Raw genomic sequence first — 20,365 nt, 5'->3', positions numbered from 1 at the left:
CCCTTTGCAGTAACAGCTTTTGAAATTCCAGTTAAGTAAGCTGCTATACTTTTGCTTTGAACACCGCTCTTCGGCATGTTCATATCTCTAGTAAAGACGTCACAACCATAATTAAAGCTTTGAGTCAGGAACTTCAAGCAATATAATCAGAAATTGTCACACTTGTTTGCACATTCATAGAGGATATATTAGAATGGCAACAATTCCAATACCTTTCCTGATAACACTTCACCCCACTGTTCATTTGTGTAGCGCATTCTCATACTGTGTGTGTGTGTGTGTGTGTGTGTGTGTGTGTGTGTGTGTGTAACAGGAGATGCGAAGCCCTCACCACACACAGTGGGAAATATTTGGGATGGTTTCCCTCGGAATGTCTTGGCGTGCCTATGGAACGCTGCCCCCCTCCTCCTGCTCCTGTCTACTGTCTCCTTCTCCTCCCGGTCTCTCCCTCTCGTCTCCCGGGAGAGAGAGAGAAGTTGGGGGGGGAGTGGGAAAATGACAGGACACGCAAACATGCCTGTCACCACACTGTATATGCACCAAGGTAGCTCACAAAGAAAGTCAAGGTTTTTTTATCATTATTCTGACAGCTTATATATGTATCCATATGTATATATGCCTGCTTGTATGAATCATTTGCTTGAACTCTGGCGCAAACGAGCAAGTGAGTTCATTATATATGGCTGCTCCAACTTGCTCTATTCCATTTCTTAAGAAATATGTAATAATACGGGATAATAAATGGTTTGCAAAATTGCGAGACTGTTTTCTCTTGGTTTCACAGTGAAATAGATACGACAAAGTGCATATTTGTGGCTCTGTCCAAATGTTGTATTTGAAAATGTAAACATGAATCAACACGTGAGACAACAATGAAAAAATTAATCGTGGAATATGATACATACATGTCCGGACATTGAATTCAGCAATTCATTCACACGTTTGCGAGCGCACACACACACACACACACACTGTGAAGGTTAACGTTAGACGTGTCTCAACCTCTCACATTCCTCCTGTCTCTCAGCCTGCGGCTCTCTTTGTAGATCAAAAGGACAGACAAGTCTTTCTATCGCCTTGCTCTCCTCCGCCTCCTCCCCTCCTCTTCCTTCACTCTCTCTTCCGCACCCCACAAACACCTCACTTGCACACAAGCTGAATTTTTCATGCCCTTACCCACTCCCTTTTTGTAAACTTCAGTTTTTGTCTCTCTCGCTGACTCACCTGTCCTTACTCAACTCATTCCATTGTGCAGATTTTCTCATCTTTATACTTGCATGTCATCACCCCTTTTCCCCACTTCTTTCTCATCTTCCCTCCTTCCTCTCTCTCCCCCCCCCTCCTCTCCATGTCTCTCACCCCTCCCTCTGACAGTGTGGCGGTTCCTGTTGCTCTTGTTTTCACTTCCCCAGCAGTCTGCTGCGTGGGAACCAGCATTTCTGCCGCTAAAGAGACTGTGTGCCCCCTCCGACGTGTTTCAAGGTGATGATGTGAACACTTCTACAGTGGTGACTTTCCTCCTTTTCCATAGATTAGTTCTGAGTGTGTATCCAAATCAGAGTGTGTGTGTATGTGTGTGTGCTGTCTGTGGGAAGGACTTGACAATCTCTCAGGAAATCTCTGCTATCTCAACATGTCTATAAAAGGCCAGTGTGGCACATCTGATAGATCTGCACAACCCAGCGGAAGAGTGTGTGTGTGTGTGTGTAGGCGCAGCAGGCATTAGTGATGTGCAACTGGAATAGACCAACTCCACCCTCCAAACAAACCCTATGCTGGAATCTGTGCAGATTAACTGAGGATTAAGAACTACTGTAGTTAAATAACAGAGCTGCTGACGCGTGCTTGACCCGTTAACACCTAGAAAGGTTCTTTGAGGTTACAAAAACTTAGTCAGAATGAAGATAAGGCAACGATGCACTTCATACCACGCAAGTATGAGATTTATAGCAACAAAACATGGGAAAAAAACCTTCCATGGCCAAATTGTGTATGAAATCAGGTCAAGTAGTAAGTACAATATGACTGTTTTTTTCTAAGTCTTTAAAAGAGATTTAAATTAAACTGAGCCGATAAATCCAAAAATCACAAGAATAGCTTATAATCTACAGTACATGTGCGCTCCAGAACAGCCAGCATTTGGCTCATCTGGCTTTGAGAGGTATGGCCACTGGCTGTGGTAGTCCAGTCCTGTGAGCAGGATTGAGCACACTTCTTACGTTTCCTAAACGGTCCATATAAAGGAATATCGAATGCTACCAGACAGCTGGGAGAGAGTTTTCCATCAATATAAGTCACTATAGAGTCCACAAGGACGTCTGTATGATCATCCAATCACCAGTGAGGTTTACAGGGTGTCATACAAAATAATGCATTTTGGGTTTGTTTTTTTAATTTGCTTATGTTACAAATGCATAACTAGCAGATATTGAATGTTGTCTTTCATAGAAGGGGCAGAAGCATTCATTCAATCCATATTTTAGACAGACAAATTTAAAAAATAAAAGTACACTACAACTAGATGAAAGACCCCATGATGTTTGAAACGGAATTCCTGATAATGCTTATGGGTACAGATTGTTGAATTATATTTTGATTGATTCCAAATAGTCAAAAAAAAAAAAGTTTGAGTTCATTTTTCTTTTGAAATGGCTTTATCACCGAGCTTCCAGTGAAATTCATCATTTCTCTGAACAACTTAGGAAGTTGCGGTCTGCTGCTGAGCTATCATGTCATCATAACCCCGTCAAAAACTGTTCCAACAACAAGAGTTAGAATGTGCTAATGCAGGAAGCAAGATGATTCAAACTGTATTTAAAGTGGTGCTGTAAAGACTAAGTTACTGAAAAAGAAAAAAGTGCTTTACGATACCACCGTCTGTGTGGTCCACCTGTCTGACCTCTAGACTGACGCACAAAAACAACACAGCGCAAACCTGCTTTCCAAAAAACTGGATGAAACGCATTTTTAAAAGGGGAAAACAGATTGTCTTTTGACCAATCTGTTGATTGAAAATTTTGTTAAATATTTTCACAATTTTACGTGACATTTCAAATTAAAGAAAGGTAATTCAGTGTTTATTATCCAGCGTTGCAAGATACACACAAGAGTTCTTGAAGTCTCCATGGCGGACACACCGTTCCTAATTTCTGTGTAAACCGCTGACAGACCTGCACAAACCCTGCGGCATATCCACAGTGTACAGGTTTGCGGTTGATCTCTTTGGAGGCTGTTTCAGTCTTTTTGTAAACTTGTCTTTTCTCGAGACACTCATCAGTGGTGTTTGTGAATGAGGAAGAAGCGGAGAGACAAAGGGAGTGAAACTAACCCATCCACTGCCATTCAGAGAGCTTTATAATCAGATAACAAAAGGGTTAACTTTGCCTGGGTGGGCTGTAGAGCAGCCTGCAGGGTGAAACTCGCACTCAGAAACAGCCACAGATTGGTCTTATGCCTCAGGATAACCGGTAACCATTTAAATGCCAACAGACTAATTTTAATATCATCAAAGAAACTTTCAGTATTATCAAAATGAACATGCTTTTCTGTCCTTTGTTTTAAACTTCACAAGAAAAATATTTTGATTAATTGTTAAAAAATTAATTGAAGCTATAAAATATGGACAATTACAGAGAATAACCAAAGTCATTCACTTTAGATAGACTGTGGTTCAGGGAGAGGTACCTTCTCCCATGTAGACGGAGGATATTTCCCACGCTGGAAGGACAAAAGCTTTCTCAGGTTGCTCCTGATCTTAAAGAAGGATCTGTACCACAGCAGTAACTAGTGGCATGAAACACTTAATTATTTTAAAGGTCACATTTGGCCCGAGTTCAGAGTGACTTCCCCCTGATGCTGCGGTCTGGGGCCGATAGCCGGGACCCCATTTGGCTACCGGTTGTTCAGAGAGAGGTTTTTTTTTTGGGAGGTTTTTCTAAGCGAGCATGTGTTTGTGTCATCATATCATCAAGACAGGAGGCAGCGACAAGGTGGTCCAGGATTGTAGCATTTTGTGTCGGAAAGAAAAGCAGCTGGTGGTGTATCCTGACACATTTGGGACCCCCTCCTACTTGGAGCAAGGGAGAACACCCAAGTTTAGAAACTATCCTGCAAAGAACCCCCTCACAGTCACCCCACACACACACACACACACACACACACACACACACACACACACAAACACAAACACCGTCAAGCACACAGTCTTCCTAAACAGCCACCCACTGAGATATGTACGGGTCAGGTACCGTAACTCACACCGTTATTGATAGAAACTGCTCAGCGAAGGCTGCACAAACAAGATAAACAGGGAATTGATTAACAAAGGTGCAAGGCTCTACAGCAGGATGCAGGCACCGTTATTTTAAGAAGTGACAAAATGTTGCTGAAATGGTTTCTGCAAAAAAAAAAAACAAAAAAAACACACGCATTCAAATATATAAAGTTTCATTTCCCCTGCAGGTTATACTTCTTCCTGTTTTGGTTTCCTGGTTGCCAAATCAAACTCTCATCCTCCAGCTCTCAATCATGCCAATATCCCGTCACTTCCTCAATTTTTAGCTCGCCCGTCACTGCAGCCTTCAGCTAAAACACTCAGGTTGAGGTTGTGGTGGCGGAATTGGATGTAGCCGAGACATTCTTCTCCCCAGCCACATCCTCCGGCTCCTGCTGGGGGACCCCAGGCATTCCCAGGCCAGATGGGATATGCAATCCCTTTCAGAGTCCCACGGGCCTGCCCAGGGCACCCCCAACCCCCCACACCCCCCTACATGGGCATGCTCAAAATACCTCCACAGGGAGGCAACCAGGAGGGGGACTAATTAGATACTCTGAGCATGAAAGTACAGTGCTTCAACTTCAAGCTCCTCATCCTTTGACTCAAGGTGAAACACGAGATACTGCGACGGAAATTCAATTTTGCCTCGTCTTCTCAGTTGCTACCAACAAAATTGGACTCTCCACATGGATTTTTTCCCCCCAATCTGCCTGTAAAACCCTCACCCTGTCTTCATCCTACAACCCTTAAAAGATACAGAAAGGAAGCGATTAAAACCATAACTTCATATCCACACACACACACGGATACCTGACAGCGGCTGAATATGTCATTTGGAGTGGGCCGGATGTTGAAGTGCTTGAGGATTCGCATGGCCTGGTCTCTGGCCTTCTCCGACGAGTCCAGGGACAAACAGCGACCCTCACCCACTTGGGAACGTAACTATACGGGAAGACAGAGACAAAAAAAGCTGGATATACTTGCAAATGGGCGAAGACAGTGCTGTGATTCCTGCATTTGTGAATGGAGTTCATGTTGCGCTTACGGTCTGGAACGGCTGTCCACATGTGAGGATGACCCGGCCTTCAGCTTGTGCCAACTGACATAAAAAAGAAAGAAAGAAAAAAAAAATCACATGAATGCATTCAGATCACGTAAAAATAACAAGTATGTTTTGAAGTATTTTGTGAACAAAAAAAACTATGCAAATGTGAGAGTGACATTGTGCCGACAGTGATAATAACAGTCATGAGTTGTTTTCACACAGATCCAGCTGTCCACCAACTCCAACCCCCCAGTGAGGGGGCCAGGTAGCCCGTGTGAGGAAGAGGGTCGGCCGAGCTTCCAAACTTTGTGACAGCTGCAGTTCTCTGACTAAGTAAGTGTTCATGCATTAGGCTCGTCATGGGAAAAACATCTGTCGGTGACTAACCTTTGCCGCGACTCTGTGGTCGTCGGTGCCCTCTATCATGACCACATCGACTCCTAAACAGCGTAGGTATCTCCCGAGTCCCTGCAGCATGCTGTCGCACACCACACGGAACTGCTGGGGGGGCAGAGGGGGGAAACCTTCCAAGGGCTTCTTGCCACACAGGAGGCCTTTCTCTGTGTCAGAAGGAGTGGAACTGACCCCTTGAGCCCCCTGACATTCCTAAATGGACAGAGACAATAATGTGATACTTAACCGATCCCCACAGGGGGATTTTCTTTTCACTTGCACCACAGTTCAGGGGGGTCAGAGCACAGGGTGACTTATACAACTGCACCCCTGGAGCTGATAGGAACTGCTGAAGTGTCTTAGTCAAACACGTATTGTCCCTCCCTGCAGGCTGGATGCTCAAACTCTGCTTCGTCAGTCAAGGCTTCTCTGTATTCGCTCACATGTCATGTGAGAGGTCACATGTTATCACGGGAAAATAAGAACAATAGCTCCAAAACAATCCCGGTTACAGTTCATAAATAAAAGCAAAGTAATGCCATTAACTTCTTTTTTTTAAATTGAAATCTTGTGCACCCGTTAGCTTCCAAAAAACTCTTTTTGAATCTTTTCTTCTGCGTAAAACAGAAAAGAGGAAAATCAATTTTTGCAATCTGTTACCTATTGTTTATTGACTTTTCTGGAAACCAATTACTATTATTTATTTGCCTCCACGTTTAACTGAACCAAACGGAAAGAAGTCAGCAATGTCAAAAGCAACCTTAGCGCAACAGAAAATGACCTCTGACCTCTTCGCCAGAAGCCTGGTTCGTGGGCTTGCCCTGCTTCTCTTTGCGCTTCTTGTCTGCGCTCGCCTCCGATTGGCTCGAGGAAATGCTGTGCAGGTCAGCTGGCAGCCCGAACTGCTCCGGCTTGCTGGAGAGAACAGAGTACACGTCCAGCAAACAGTAGGCATCTGCCACTGGGAGAAGGTTTAAGAAGCGAGAAAAAGGGGAGAAGAACAGGGGGTCAATTTATGAGCTTGCAGTTCGTCAGGGGATAACAAAATAATCTCTGATTACTCTATAGAGAGGAGGACAGCGGCCATCTGTCTCCGTGTCATTGTCTGTCTGTGCATGCATAATATCTTACCTGCATATCTAATTTGGGTGATGCGCAGCGGTCGCTTCTCCCAGTTGGACATCTGCTCTGTCTTGTCCAGAGGCCTTCCCAGGACCTGCTGCACCAGCAGACTGAGGCCTTTCTCCGCGCTGTCTTCTCCTACGAGAACCTCGCTGGGACCGTTTTGAGGTTTGACTTTGCTCCGCTGAATCTGTGCGAGATCAGTCAAGAAAAACTTTTTTTTGATGCAGGTTTTGTGCAAGACGGTACGACTCCAAAGATTCAGGAAGACTGATCAAAATGGTCAAAACGTGAAACGACAAGGAAACAGTCAATACAAGAACGAGAATGGAGAGAGGCATAATGGCAAAACTGACAAAAATTAATTTAATCTAAAGTGGATGAAATAGGATGAAGAAACCCAGGTAAAACAAGCTTTGATTAAAAGACAGATATAGAATATAATTAAGTTAGTAGAAACACTAATATTGGTAAAAATATATATAAGATAAAAATATAAAGAATTGTGGTGCAATGATAAATTTTAAATCATGTCATATTGTTGAAACTTGACAATAACCAGACAGTATGAGTTTGATCTAATGTCCTGCTTCAACCAGATACCTCTGATAATTTTGAGAGACAGATTATATGACTCATGTGGAAATCTACTTCAAGAAAAATAAAGAGCTTATCGTTTGCTGACCCTTGTTGCAACAGTCACACTAATTCACACCAAAGATGCTCGCGAAGATAAATACTGAAGATTTTTAGTTTATCAAATCAAAAACTTGCTTTAAATACTGAACAAAATTATGTGAAAGAGTAAACCTGATTAAATTAGAGAAACCTGACGGCCTCAGACCAACTGCTGGATTTAATTCAGAACCATTTGAACTGAGTTATGTGAAAACGGGGATATAGTTACTTTTTGGTGTACATTCAGAAGATCAAGCATCCCGGCTAACTTCAGCGGCTCCTCCAGTAACTTGTGCCAGGTGGCTGAGAGACACTTGAGATCCCCGACTGCCATACCGTAACCTGAAGAGGAAACAAAAGGGAAACATGTGAGAGAATAAAGGAGAGGGGAAAAAGAAAAAAAAAAACAAAAAAAACCTGCTCACACGAATCTGATTAAGCCATTTCAAAGTCTCACTCACCCAGTTTAAGAATTTTTTGCTCAGCAAACAAGCTCCTGATGAAGTTAATCGTTTCTGGGTGATGACTGAATCCACGAGCACAAAGGTCTAACAGGAACACTTGGTCAGAAACTGCGAGCTGTATCAAGGCCACTTGCTGGGTTGAGGCACAGCCAAACGTAGGTTGCCACTCCATATCCACACCGACTATAACGCCGTCCTAGGATAAAACACAGAGGACGACTCAGTCGGAACGGTAAGCATTTCAACTGACTTTTTTCCATTTATTAACCGTTACATAACAAGTGAAATTTTATCGAGTGTACTAGCAGCATTTAAAAGCAGAGTTATAAACACAAAACTCTGTCTTGTATTTAAATCAATGCAGTATATCAAGTAAAACGTACAAATAGATTCACTATTTCATAATCTTTTAAAATGATATCGCAGTAACATTCAAAGGCAGTTAAATTCGTCTGACAGCACAACTAATTGAAAACATTTTCTGTAAAGCTCACAATAGATTACAGGTTTCCATTTTGAAAATTGAGATAACATCATCAGCAAGGCAGTGTTCATGACCTTGTACCTTGAGTAGAGTGTTTCGACAGGTCTGGAGAGCTTCTAGTGTGTCCACCAAATGAACCTTGTCTTGGGGGATCAGCAATTGGTAGAACTTCTGTTGGTGTGCCTGAGAGGGAACCCACTCCTCGGGCTGGGCCGATTGGCTCAGAGGCATCTGTCTGAGCAGAGGACAGACGTGTGCTTTTTGATGAGCGATTTAGATTTGTGAGAAAACTATAATCGGTTATCTACAGGGCAAAGTAATACGTTTTATTGAGAGTGTTACGACCACCATGTCACTTTATGAGCAACTAATAGAAGCGGAGCAGAAAATGATCAGAGGGACACTCGTGCTGCATAAAAACAACTTAAAGCCACTCTAAAAATTAAATCAGAGGGAAAGTACAAAATCTTAAAAATACTCTAACAGCTGTTGCCAGTGGTGGGTACATCAGACCAACGTACATCTGCGAAAGGGGATGTGGGAAAAAATATACACCATCGACTTCATGTCGGGGATATAAAGAAAAAAAAAGGCTGTGGTTTCAGTTCTTCCTCTTTTATAAAAGTGTTGCATAATAGTACTTGTTTATTCTTATTATTTTGGCCGACTCACTGTAGATCAGATGGTAGACTCTGCTGCATTTCCCATACACCAAGGGGAAGTCGATCCTTGGGAATATTGTATCTCAGCGACCACTGACAGGCTTTCTGCAGGCCGCAGTACTGCTCCAACTTCGTCACCAAATGGACTTGCAGCTCCAGGTCGTCTCCTACGACATACTATGCATGCGCAGCACATAAGTACACTTTACAGTCAGACATGCTGCTGATTTTATTGACAACACAGAGTCTGTGGGTTCAAATAAAACCTACCTGCACATGGTCACACCAGTTCTCTTCAGTCATGCTTTTCTACAAGAGAAATAAACTGATGATCAATTATTGGATTCAAAATATGTTTATATTAAAATGGAACTATTTAAAGGTGAATCTCAAATCAACGGAACAATACTTGAAATATGGTAATTAACAGTTCGCTCAAAAACGTATGTCTGGCATGGAAACACACTGCTTGGACAGATTCATTAAACCTTTTGAACTGTAAGTGACATGCTAGCATCTGCTGGGGAAATAAGTAGCATATCGATTTCAATGTAAAGGGTTTCACTTGAAAATGCAAAAAGAGCTGCCAAAAAAATAAGACAATAGAAATTGTCCAAGTGGCATTTTGGTACATGGTTCACTATTCACTAACCTATTGGAGAAATGTGTCTTTTTATCCCCCACCAGATGTTTACACTGCTCTCACTTGGCTCATGTGTTTCCTGATACATTAAAATGCTTTTTTTTTTTAAAGTATTCATAAACCTTGAACTGTTGAAATCCCAACAAGTGGACATCAAACTGCTTCTTTTTTCTTTTTTGGGTGCATCAGTGTCATCTGTAAAGGCCATTTTCAATCAACTTAGTGTGTTAAACACACTGCATACGTATATCGCTCTACAAAATCTCAAGTACAGACAATCTTATTTCACAAGTCCCGTGCTAAGTGCGTAGGGCGGCGCCTATCTCCGAGTCGTAACCCCAGGCCACACAGCTACTGTGAGTAGTAGTGGAAGCTACAGTGGGGGAGTTAGACCTCTGGTAGCTCTGTGTGTTCGACTCCCTACCCCATTCTATATATGCCGAGCACCTGGCTAGAAGGCAGTAGGTACCATTTTTAAGGTCTTTGGTATGACCCGGCCAGGGCGCGAACCTGTGACCTCCCGGTTGTGAGGCGGATGCTCTACCACTAGGCCATCACTCCGGTTCTTATTTCACAGCAAAACAAAAAAAAAAAAAAAAGCTATGTTTTGGGATACATGTGTTTTCGTAGCTGTATGAGGCAGCCTTCCTGACATTTCAACATCAAACATGTATTAAAGTTCAACACATTGCTGATTCTCCATCAGCCCTTGGTGACACTGCAAGTCTCTGTCTGCCCTGTGATGGAGTAAAGCATCCAAAGCTTGCCTCGCCTTTGCCCACAGTGAGCTGGGATCGGCTTCAGCACCGAGCAACCTTGAGGTGGTGAAGGAAACGGATGGATGGCAGTGACACAGGATTAATAGAAAACGTACAGTGTCATTTACCTCAACAAACGTTTTATACATGAGGAACCGCAGCGAGTCCAGTCTCCTGTTGTGCAGAGCATTGGGACACAGTCCTGAATAAAAAAACAAAAAAAAAGATGAGGTTGTCATGACTTCTGCCTGAGAACCACAACTCCAATCTTTAAAAACAATTCCATCTGCCTACCTTTGTCAAGCTTGAATTTGTCCACAAGTCGTAGGACGTGTCTGGTGAGCAGTTTGGAGTTGAGCTGGTTTGTCGAGGGTTTGGAACGAGAGACATGAGGGAACTGTCTGTGGAAGCAGGAGTGCACACGATAATGGATACATTTCTAAAAAAACAACAAAAAAAGGCACACCGCATGTAGGGATTACACACAACAGACACGTGCGCACACACTTTCTTATCTCCTCCATGCTGCAGGTGGGGTGGCACCAAGAGTCCAGCAGCGCGACGAGTTGTTGCTCTAAATGGCTCTGGCCCGCAACAAAGGACTCCGCCAAGGCAAGCTTGTCCCCCAAGACTAGCGGGACGCAAATCTATAGAAGAATAAGACGAAAAAAAAGTTATTTGAATTACTTGGAAAATGCAAAAACTGTTTTTTTTTAGTGTATAAAATGGATTTACGTTTTTGTCTGTCCAACTGTATGTATCGTTATATACTGTATGTGTTATTTTATTGTATAAACCTGTGTGTGCTAATTTCATACTGTTTTATTTTCAGTGTCTTGATCAGTCTTTCTGAAAATTGTGCACACAGTATATAAATTCGTAAATTCAAGTGTTACTTAATTATATTTACAAGTATTTTGGTGCCATTATAGGGAATTTCCTTGTAATTATGTTCGTATTTGCAATGTATTCGTTAGTGTCTTCCTGTAACCTATGGAATTTTAGACTGCCATTGCTTTAGTTATTCAGTCTTATTTGTGATTATAATTTCATGTAGATGTTTCCTCTTAAATCTATAAAGTGTCTGACATGAAGATGATTCATCTCACCTCCTCCATGCTCAGTTCATTCTGTAAATTCAGCTTTATGCTGAGCCCCGTCGCCTGTAGAGACGATTCACGTCAAAGTCAAAACAATTCTTGTGCCGGCAGTAATCTCACTTTAGAAATGACTTAGACATTAAGTAAATACTTCCCAGTCAGGTACCCACCTCTTTGTAGTTGTGGAGAGCCAGTAAATTCAGTACGTGTTGTTTGAGTGTGGCTCGATCACAGGAATTCAGCTGGTAGATGTTTATAAGGTTGTCTGCAAAGCTGGGATGCGTGTCTGTTAAAAGACCCAGAGCGCGATGCTGGAGTGCCGTTGCTTTGTCTTCTGGTAAAGAGCTGAGGTTCACCTTGTTTGAGGGATACAAATGAGGGGGAAAAAAAAGAAAATGAATGACATCTTTTACAATTTTAAAAACGAGGAGAAATATCCTTGACAGCTACGATTGACCACAGGTTATGATTAGCTTTACATCAAATCAAGGCAGTTATTCAGAAGTCTTTCACAGTTACTAAAAGTGCATCCAGTTTATCCTGCCCAAGGTTACTTAATTCATTCATCTACCTGAGGATGTTCCTTCATCCATGTGTGAAACTCTAAGAGGATGTGACTGCTGACGGTTTGACTCCGGCCCTTCTGTTTTCCTGGACATCTCTCCAGGACTGTCAGTAGATCCTTCAGAGGCTCAGAAAGCTTTGAGAAGCTGTGCTGTGCGACAATATGTAACTGGCGCCCAAAAAAAAAAAAAGAAGAGGAATGAGAAGTGAAGCAGTAACATCGAAGAGAAAAAGGTGAACGTATACAACACAACAAATGAAAAGGAAAATTCATTTAATGAAGTAAACCAAGTGGAACATTCAGAATGTGTTGCTGAAATACATCTTAAAAAGTTAAGCTGTCCTACAGTGTTATGTAAAGTCACACAATGAACTAAATTGGATTTTGAAAAACATGAGAAAGGGTGTTGGATGCAATTTGCCACATACAGTAGGTGAACTGGTGATCATACTGAGGGATTAACTCACTACAGTTGCTGGATGTTATGACATTTTACGGCTTCATAACGCTGCATCTCAATACTCTGGCTGTTGGAGAGGATGGCAAACTACTGAAGGAACGGGCAGAGATGCATGGTGCATGAAAGCAGCTATGGACAATATATTGGCAAATTTATTTATTTAAACCAATACAGAATATGAAAAATAAAGCACAAATTTGGACAGAAATCTGTTTTTCAAAAAAGAATCATCCGTTTTCTCAACATGTTTGGTCAAATTATGCAACCAGTGATCGTTTCTCAGAAACCCCCAAAACACAGCCGATGACAAGAAATCAGCCAGAGTCACTTCCCTCTCTGGCCCTGGCAGAGGGAACACAGGCTCGCCGCTCATTTTTAGCCCCCGCTTAAGAATGCTGAAGACGGCATTATAAACTTCCTACAGGCGAAAATAATATCTGTGTGAGAATGGCCTCGCGCCGCATCTCAATTTGCAAAACAGATGTCATCCACTCAATATCCTCCTCGCACTGATCTCAAGTTCATTCAGAACAACTCAAATTCCTCCCTTCTGACAGACAGTCTGGTTTCCTCATTAACACACTCCAGTCGCACTCTGCCGGGCTTCGCTTAAAGTAACAGGGATCTTGCACCCTTCCCTCTGCTCTATTCTTTAGCTAAAAGACTTCATGAAGGCGCAAAAAAGCCTCCATCCTGCCACTTTGGTAAATGCACTCAATCGGGGATGTGCGGGTGAGAAATGACTCTTACCGTCTGCAGATCTTTGAAGCTCCAGAGCTGCAAGAGTTCCTCTGTCAGCACGGTGGGGTCGAGACCTGGGAGGATCAAACACATTCGATGAGGTTCCACACCAACCTTTGACATGACAAGGACTTGAAGAATTTTTATTTATGTTTGGCTCTTTGTGGCACTTGACAGTGATGTCTGAAGTGGTCTGTTGATGCTCTGATTGTGAAAACTGCGCAAGTTGTAGAAATCAGGTCCAAGTATGCTTCTTTAAAATTATGTTTCATTGTATTTTTTTTTCTTAAATACACATTAAGTTTAAAAACTTTGTTTAAAGTCTGTTACTTTCCAGAGGAAGAATTTGGGACTACAGTGGCAACATATTTATTTAATATAAACATCAGCAGGTGGCTGCTTATAATGATGAAAGTTTCTTTTCTTTTGTGTCCCACCTAAATCTTAGCTCAGCTCAGGATGTCATATCCTGTAAATAATATTTGCTAAAACAGGCATAACTGACTAGCCATAACGTCAAATATTATTTCTTTAACAGGCGTGACAGAGCAGCCATAACATCGGATTAACAGCTGAGGCTGGTTGGACAGCAGAGGAACCCAGCATTAGCTCTGCATTCCAGCCAAATCTGCAGCCAAAATACTCTTGAGAAGACTCCGGGCGCATTTTAGGAAACCCGCGGCGGGCAGCGGGCTCGGAAACAGGGGGAGATGCGAGTGTTCGTTTCACTTGATTTCTTTTTATTGTCCGTCTGTGCGTGGGTCCCACTTGGTTTTCCCCAAAAAGCTCCAGCTTCACCGGTTGCTCATGCTGTGTGGCCTCCAACGTACCTGCCCCCCCTCACCACCACCACCATCACCCCCCCTCCATGTCTTCCCCTTCCCACCACCCTCCCTCCCTCGTTCCTTCCTAAGGCTACTTTTCCTGTTCTGCTCTCCCTCCCAGCACCAGGCTCTCTTGATTTTGTCTCGGATTTCCCCAGGAAAAGGCTATGCGCTGGTCATGGTGTAAAAAAATACTGCCTTCCTGATGCATAGCCTGGGAAAACAGACCAAAAGGTCTCCCTCTCTCTCCCCCTCATTATATTTAAACATCACAATTTCAAAGCAATAACTTATCTGCTCAAATTTAATTCAGCTACATTACATTAAAACAAGTTTAATGCTTTATAGCTTCTAAGATTGAAAATAAGTACTTTTATTTCTGTAAACAAACACTGAAACGCTGCAGGGTAATGCAGCTGTCTTTTCAAATTAACCTCTTTAGAGTTTTCTTGGAAACCATAGTTTCCAACACATTGAGTTATGGGAAAAATATAAAGCTGGGTAAAGACAATGAAAAATATTCTGAAGTTTACGTTAAAAAAAATCCTTGAAATAAAACATTTGATTGGCTGCAGGGCGTCCTGAGCACTTTCCTGTGATTCCCGTTACAGACGCCACTCCAGCCCATTCATCCCACCAACGAAAACGCATATAGCTTGTGCGTGGGGACTCACACAAACACAAACAGCACAACCCACTTCAGGCTCCTTGTTTGTATGGGGAGAGTCGAGGAATGTTGAGCACATAGCTTCTTTACAGTGTTGGCTAGTGGGCGAATGACAGGGCTAGAGGCTCCCCATTCATTACAACATAATAACCCTATCACCGCATACAATCACACGGACACACACATTGAGCACATGCACTCGTTCACCTCTGGGAAGGTGATTTTTTTTCCCCATCTCTCACCCATCCCATATACAACACTTTTAGAAATCTGAAGGAAAAAAAAAAAAAAAAAAAAAAAAAAAAGCATTTTGTGTCACGCAAAACTTTTTCTTTTGCTCTCACAAATCAATATCAGTAAAATGAGAAATGTTTAAATCCACAGACAAGTCCGACTGCATGTTGCCAGGCAGCTGCCAAAATAAAGGAAACACAAAGATCAAGTGTCTAAATGGGGCATTTGGTGTCACTAGAGCCACCAGAACGGCTTCAGTGCGACTTGGCAGTGGCTGCTGCAAGTGGCTGGGCTCCACTGGAAGGATGCCACAACATTCTTCTACAAGCACTTCTCTTCTTTTGTATTTTGTTGTAGGTGCTAGAAGGCTTTTCACAGGATACTAGCACTTTGGGAATATGATGCTTATTAAAGAGGCGTTTGCATGTTAATTGCCTCTCTATAACTGACCGGCCACAACCTACTTTGCAGAATTGTGGAGTGGTACATACCTACACTGAAAAAGAATGGCAATTTTGATATGATTAAACACCTCTTGACCTAATCGGACAGTGTTCAGCAAACCAATGTTGCCAAGGAACTCAAAACAAGCCTTTAATTCAGGGATGAGTTCCCGAATTATGGATATTACAGAAGGAACACAACAGAAAGAGTCTTAATGCTGTAGAAGTAGTTTTAATGAGTATTGAAACAGTTTTAAAGAACCTGAACCTAACGTGGAACTGTTAAATAAAGACATAAAACAAGAGTATAACAATATTTACAAAGGCACATTGCCAATTGTATAATCTGCTACTGCTTGTTAAGTTAAAAAGCCTCAAGGAAAACATGAGCTTATAAATCACCAATCCAACGGGGTTGAAGCGATCAAAATTTGTTAGTGACAGTGAGTTCAAAGTAACCTTTATATAATACAATTAAAAAAATTGAACAGACTGATTGCATTTGGACATTGGTATTCTTAATTCGTCATCTTCAGAGGTTTGCACTATAGAGCTGCACTATAGCTTCCTAGAGGTAAAGGTGCAACCAAAGAAAAGCAAATCGTAATCGTTTTATCTCATATTCATTGTGGTAGGTGCAGAGCCAAATGTCTTGTCACACTTGGGTGTATACTGGAACGAGGGGTGTCAACATTTAATTTTATTTCCCCCACACGTGTAAACCGGACTTCTAACCCACGTGTAACCAATTACACGTGACGTCATAGATTTAGCTTTGTCTATTGCAGTTGCGCTACATGACCACCAGATGGCTCCCTCTCTACTGAAATACACTACCTCATTATCCCATTAAATCAAAGACAAAAGGGCCACCATTGCAGCTATTAAGCTGATGATGTGTTCACCAAGTGCATTTTAACATTTCTTTGATTTGCTGTGAATAAAATGCGTCATGCTAGCTTGTGAACCGCTAGCGGTAGCTCGCTAGCTAGCGTTAGCATCGATGCTAGCATCTCTCGCTTCCATGGCGGCTGATCCCTCGTAGATCCCGTACTGCTGTTGTAAACCAGCTTTGCCCGACACAGCCTACACCCAACAATATTCCCACAGTTTGTTAGAAAAGCTGCCACCCAGCGATGACGCGATGGCATCTCGTTGTTAGCTGCCATCGCCTTAACACCGGCGTGGCTGGGTTTTTAATCAGTGTATTGCGCCGCACGTGGGAACATTTAGTTAATGTTATCTGAAGCATTCAGGTAACAAAATCGCTCCAAAAAATATTACTTATAGGTGAAAAAATAACGACGAGGAGGAGGAAAATGACGTGTACACGGTTATTGATTATCCTAAACACTTTTATTATCCATGTAAGAAAATGCTTATTGTGTTAAGTTTTTTTTTTTTTTAATGATTTGAAGAGATACATGCAAGTAAAATACAAATACAAACCCATTGCCTGGTGAGGACTATGGCTCATTTCTAGTCACAGGAGGTGAGGGGGTATCACTCTGTGGAGGTAGAAAAACAGAACAGGGTGGTGTAAAAGTATGTACAGACTTCAGTTATCCAAACATATCCAATTGTTAAGATAAAAAATGTTTTAAGTATGCACTTGTTGCTAAAATAAGCTAGATTTGATTCTGTGGGCACAGATATACTGTTCCATATTCACCACGCGAATGCACTCACGTTTAACTAGTAACAATAGCACAAACTTGATTGGTCAGTGTTACAAAAATAAAATGAGAGAAAAATCAAACCTAAACAGAGACAGTTTCATACATCCAGTAGTTTAAAACGGCAACAAAGAAAAGCTGTGGGAACAGCAGCCTGAGAAAGGGCAGAGTGCCAGCTGGCTATGAGACCTGATTTCAGGCTGAGGATGTTTTTTTAGGCCTCAAGTCTGGTTGTTTCTCCCTGTCTGAATGTCTGCAGGCTCGGGAGGCGGGTTTTGGCATCCAGCAGTGATGCTGGGCCAGAAGGACGGTGGAGGACCCAGGCTCGGAAACAACACCCTGTTCTTTAACGGCGGACTCCATCTAGCGGCGGTAGAGCAAAACCTCACTTCCTCAAGCAGCCGAGTTCTCATTATCTCCCAAACATTTTCCTCTGTGGCCGGGTCAAACCACGAGCTCCCCGCTATGACACCCATCAATCCACACGTAAAACCTCACCGGGCTCAGCGTCTCCAAAAGAACGGCCATGAAAGTGTTGAAACCAGAGATTATTTTGTGTAAGAACTCGCTGTGAGATAGCACATAACAGGAGCTACCTTTGATATTAATCTTCACAGAGCCCTGCTTGTTGTGTCAAAAGGTAAAACCACGTATAAATAGTCATGCAACGTTAGACTAAAGATATAAAAGCACTCACCATTAAAAAAGCGGACTGTCGGGGGGTAAACTTCAATCATTGCTTCTGGCCGACTCCACTTCCACTTTAAATGTTCCGTCTCATTCTAATGACTCACGGAGGAAACACAAACGTGCTTCACCGCTGCGCAGCGCCCCCTGCTGTACCGGAGGGGAACGACACATTCCACAGTCACAACCTGCGGTCACAACATGTGGCAGTTGAGCCCAACCTTTTTCTTTAGGGTCCCATAATTTTTCCTTTGGAAACCAAGGGTCTTTCTGTGGGAACTATACATGTTCTTACTGTGTCCGTGTGTTTGAGGAATGTTGAATAAAATTAGAGGGTGATAACACCTAAAAAATGTGTAAGTACCAATAAAATTCAGACTGAGTACAAGTGATTTCACCGGCTTCGGTGGGGTTGCAACAGTGGATCTCGGTGAGAACATCCTTCCTCTAGCAGACCGTCACAAGGGGGACAGGCTCAGACATAGTCCTTAAAAAGACACTTTCCAAGCTGGCAGCATATTAAGAATAGTTGACTAGTGGTCTCCAGTGAACCTGTCAGATGAACCTCTGAGTGAGAACTTGATCTTCTCAGTTTCAGAAGAGATAGAATGTCATGTAGCCAGACTGTGATAGATCGCTGCTGGAGAATTTTAAAATTAAAATGATTATTTTTCAAGCAATAAGAGAGGCGAAAGCTATAACATTATTTTGAATGGTGTCAATGGAGTACAAAGGATGGCAGGGGTCAGTTGAAAATAGCGATGCATGGGGCCGGGATTAGATTTATGCCCAATGCGTCTGAATTTTTTTTTTACAAACAGTTGCCAGAATTCAAACAACTTAGGACCACATCAAAACATGTGGGTAAGATTGCATGAAGTGTGCAAGTGTCTTATATATTTCTCTCAAAAATAAATTTTTTAAACACATGTCCCCAAACTCAGGAGCCTGGGTGGAGGCAGCCAATTTAAAGAGCACGCAGCAGGTCATCCTTGCCACTGGGGTCCGAGGTAAAGAGAGAGACAGAAGTCATACCACTACATTTACAGTATTACAGGAAGACATTGAATTCCTAAGGGGCTCCATAAGCATCTGTCTTCCAAATCCATAAGCATTTAGGGGGGAACACAGCCCAACTTCATCTTAAGAGTGCCAGACCTTCAAATCAGTGCCACAATAATCTTAAAATTTTAACTTTTAAGTTTTTCTTTGTTGTGGAAGAGTATACGGGATGAAAATGTCTGTATTTTCACAAAAAAAAAAAAATCTTAATTTATAGCCGCTTGAAATCAAACCTTGTGGTGCAACATACAGTGAAATTTCCAAAAAACTTTGAATTCAGTTGTTGCATTATGCATGTTTAACAAACTCACCTGAACACAGCATAATTTTGCATCTAATGCTAGTTTGCTGGCAACAGGGACCTTGTTTCAAGGTCTGTCGTGGCAGCATGGTTTTACAATTTGCTAGAGTTTGGCACCTCATGGGGGCCGGTTTTGGACCACAGACCTTATGTTTAACACTCTTCCTCAACCCCAGCAGTGAGCACTGGGGCACCCCAGGGCTGTATGCTCAGTCCAGTGCTGTACACCTTGTACGCCCATGACTGCGCACCAATTCACAGCAGCAACATCTTCGTGACATTTGCGGATGTGGTGGGGCAACAATGATGAGACGGCCTACAGGGAGGAGGTCCTGAACTTCACTACCTGGTGCTCCCTCAATAATATAGCACTCAACTCCTCAAAAATTAAGGAGTTGGTGCTGGACTTTAGGAGGAAGAAGGAGGGAACCCACCCCCCCTACAGGTGTTCTGTAGAGAGCATCCTCACCCGCAGCATCTTGGTGTGGTTCATAAGGAAGCTCTCAGGCTGACACAGAGCATCATCATTGGAGTGCAGCTGTCCTTTCTGTCAGGCATCTACAACACCAGATGTTTGCGCAGGGCCACAAGTATCGCCTGTGACAGTTCACACCCCAGACACAGCCTGTTCTCACTGCTGCCCTCAGGGAGGAGGTACAGGTCCATCAAGGCCCACAGCACCAGATTCATCAGGTTTTACTCTGTTAAACTGTCCACTGTAAATTGTCCTATTGCTGCTACCGGGCTCCCTGCTGTACATCTGTACATTTCTTCTTTTAATATTCCTACGCCCCTTGTATTTTTTGTGCTCTTATGTAGGCTTTATATTTTATTATTGCTATTCTTTCTTTATTCTTTTCCTATTTTATCCTCTATTCGCACCAAAGAGTTGTGTTTTTAAATTTCGCTGTACATGCATGATGACAATAAACGCATTCTATTCTATTCTATTCTATTCTATTCTATTCTATTCTACTCTATTCCTGGCTGTAGGTACATGCAAAACAATGGAGAAGGTAAAACCGGAACACATTTTATAAGCTTGCAGAAGTTTTTTGCATGTCCATTTAGGTTCTTCGT

General features: G+C 42.5%; 1 protein-coding gene across 1 annotated transcript in view; it reads right to left on the bottom strand.

The window, feature by feature from the left end:
• Window positions 1-17,991, bottom strand: part of exd3 (exonuclease 3'-5' domain containing 3) — a 36,531-nt gene extending 18,540 nt beyond the window's left edge. Inside the window, exons 1-19 of the mRNA XM_030084256.1 lie at window positions 17,933-17,991; window positions 17,009-17,067; window positions 13,401-13,465; window positions 12,197-12,358; window positions 11,796-11,981; window positions 11,635-11,688; window positions 11,033-11,172; window positions 10,820-10,926; window positions 10,654-10,727; window positions 9,395-9,433; window positions 9,135-9,301; window positions 8,544-8,697; window positions 7,976-8,174; window positions 7,744-7,856; window positions 6,846-7,026; window positions 6,503-6,675; window positions 5,709-5,927; window positions 5,322-5,375; window positions 5,087-5,218 (exon numbers count right to left, since the gene is read on the bottom strand). Coding sequence (XP_029940116.1) covers window positions 5,087-5,218; window positions 5,322-5,375; window positions 5,709-5,927; window positions 6,503-6,675; window positions 6,846-7,026; window positions 7,744-7,856; window positions 7,976-8,174; window positions 8,544-8,697; window positions 9,135-9,301; window positions 9,395-9,433; window positions 10,654-10,727; window positions 10,820-10,926; window positions 11,033-11,172; window positions 11,635-11,688; window positions 11,796-11,981; window positions 12,197-12,358; window positions 13,401-13,465; window positions 17,009-17,036 — 2,247 coding nt within the window. The 5' untranslated portion in view covers window positions 17,037-17,067; window positions 17,933-17,991. The remainder of the gene's footprint in view (window positions 1-5,086; window positions 5,219-5,321; window positions 5,376-5,708; window positions 5,928-6,502; window positions 6,676-6,845; window positions 7,027-7,743; window positions 7,857-7,975; window positions 8,175-8,543; window positions 8,698-9,134; window positions 9,302-9,394; window positions 9,434-10,653; window positions 10,728-10,819; window positions 10,927-11,032; window positions 11,173-11,634; window positions 11,689-11,795; window positions 11,982-12,196; window positions 12,359-13,400; window positions 13,466-17,008; window positions 17,068-17,932) is intronic.
• Window positions 17,992-20,365: the final 2,374 nt, after the last annotated feature.

The sequence above is a fragment of the Salarias fasciatus genome (assembly GCF_902148845.1).
Source record: "Salarias fasciatus chromosome 7 unlocalized genomic scaffold, fSalaFa1.1 super_scaffold_4, whole genome shotgun sequence".
Taxonomy (NCBI): Eukaryota; Metazoa; Chordata; class Actinopteri; order Blenniiformes; family Blenniidae; genus Salarias; species Salarias fasciatus.
This window is presented reverse-complemented; position numbering and strand designations above follow the sequence as displayed.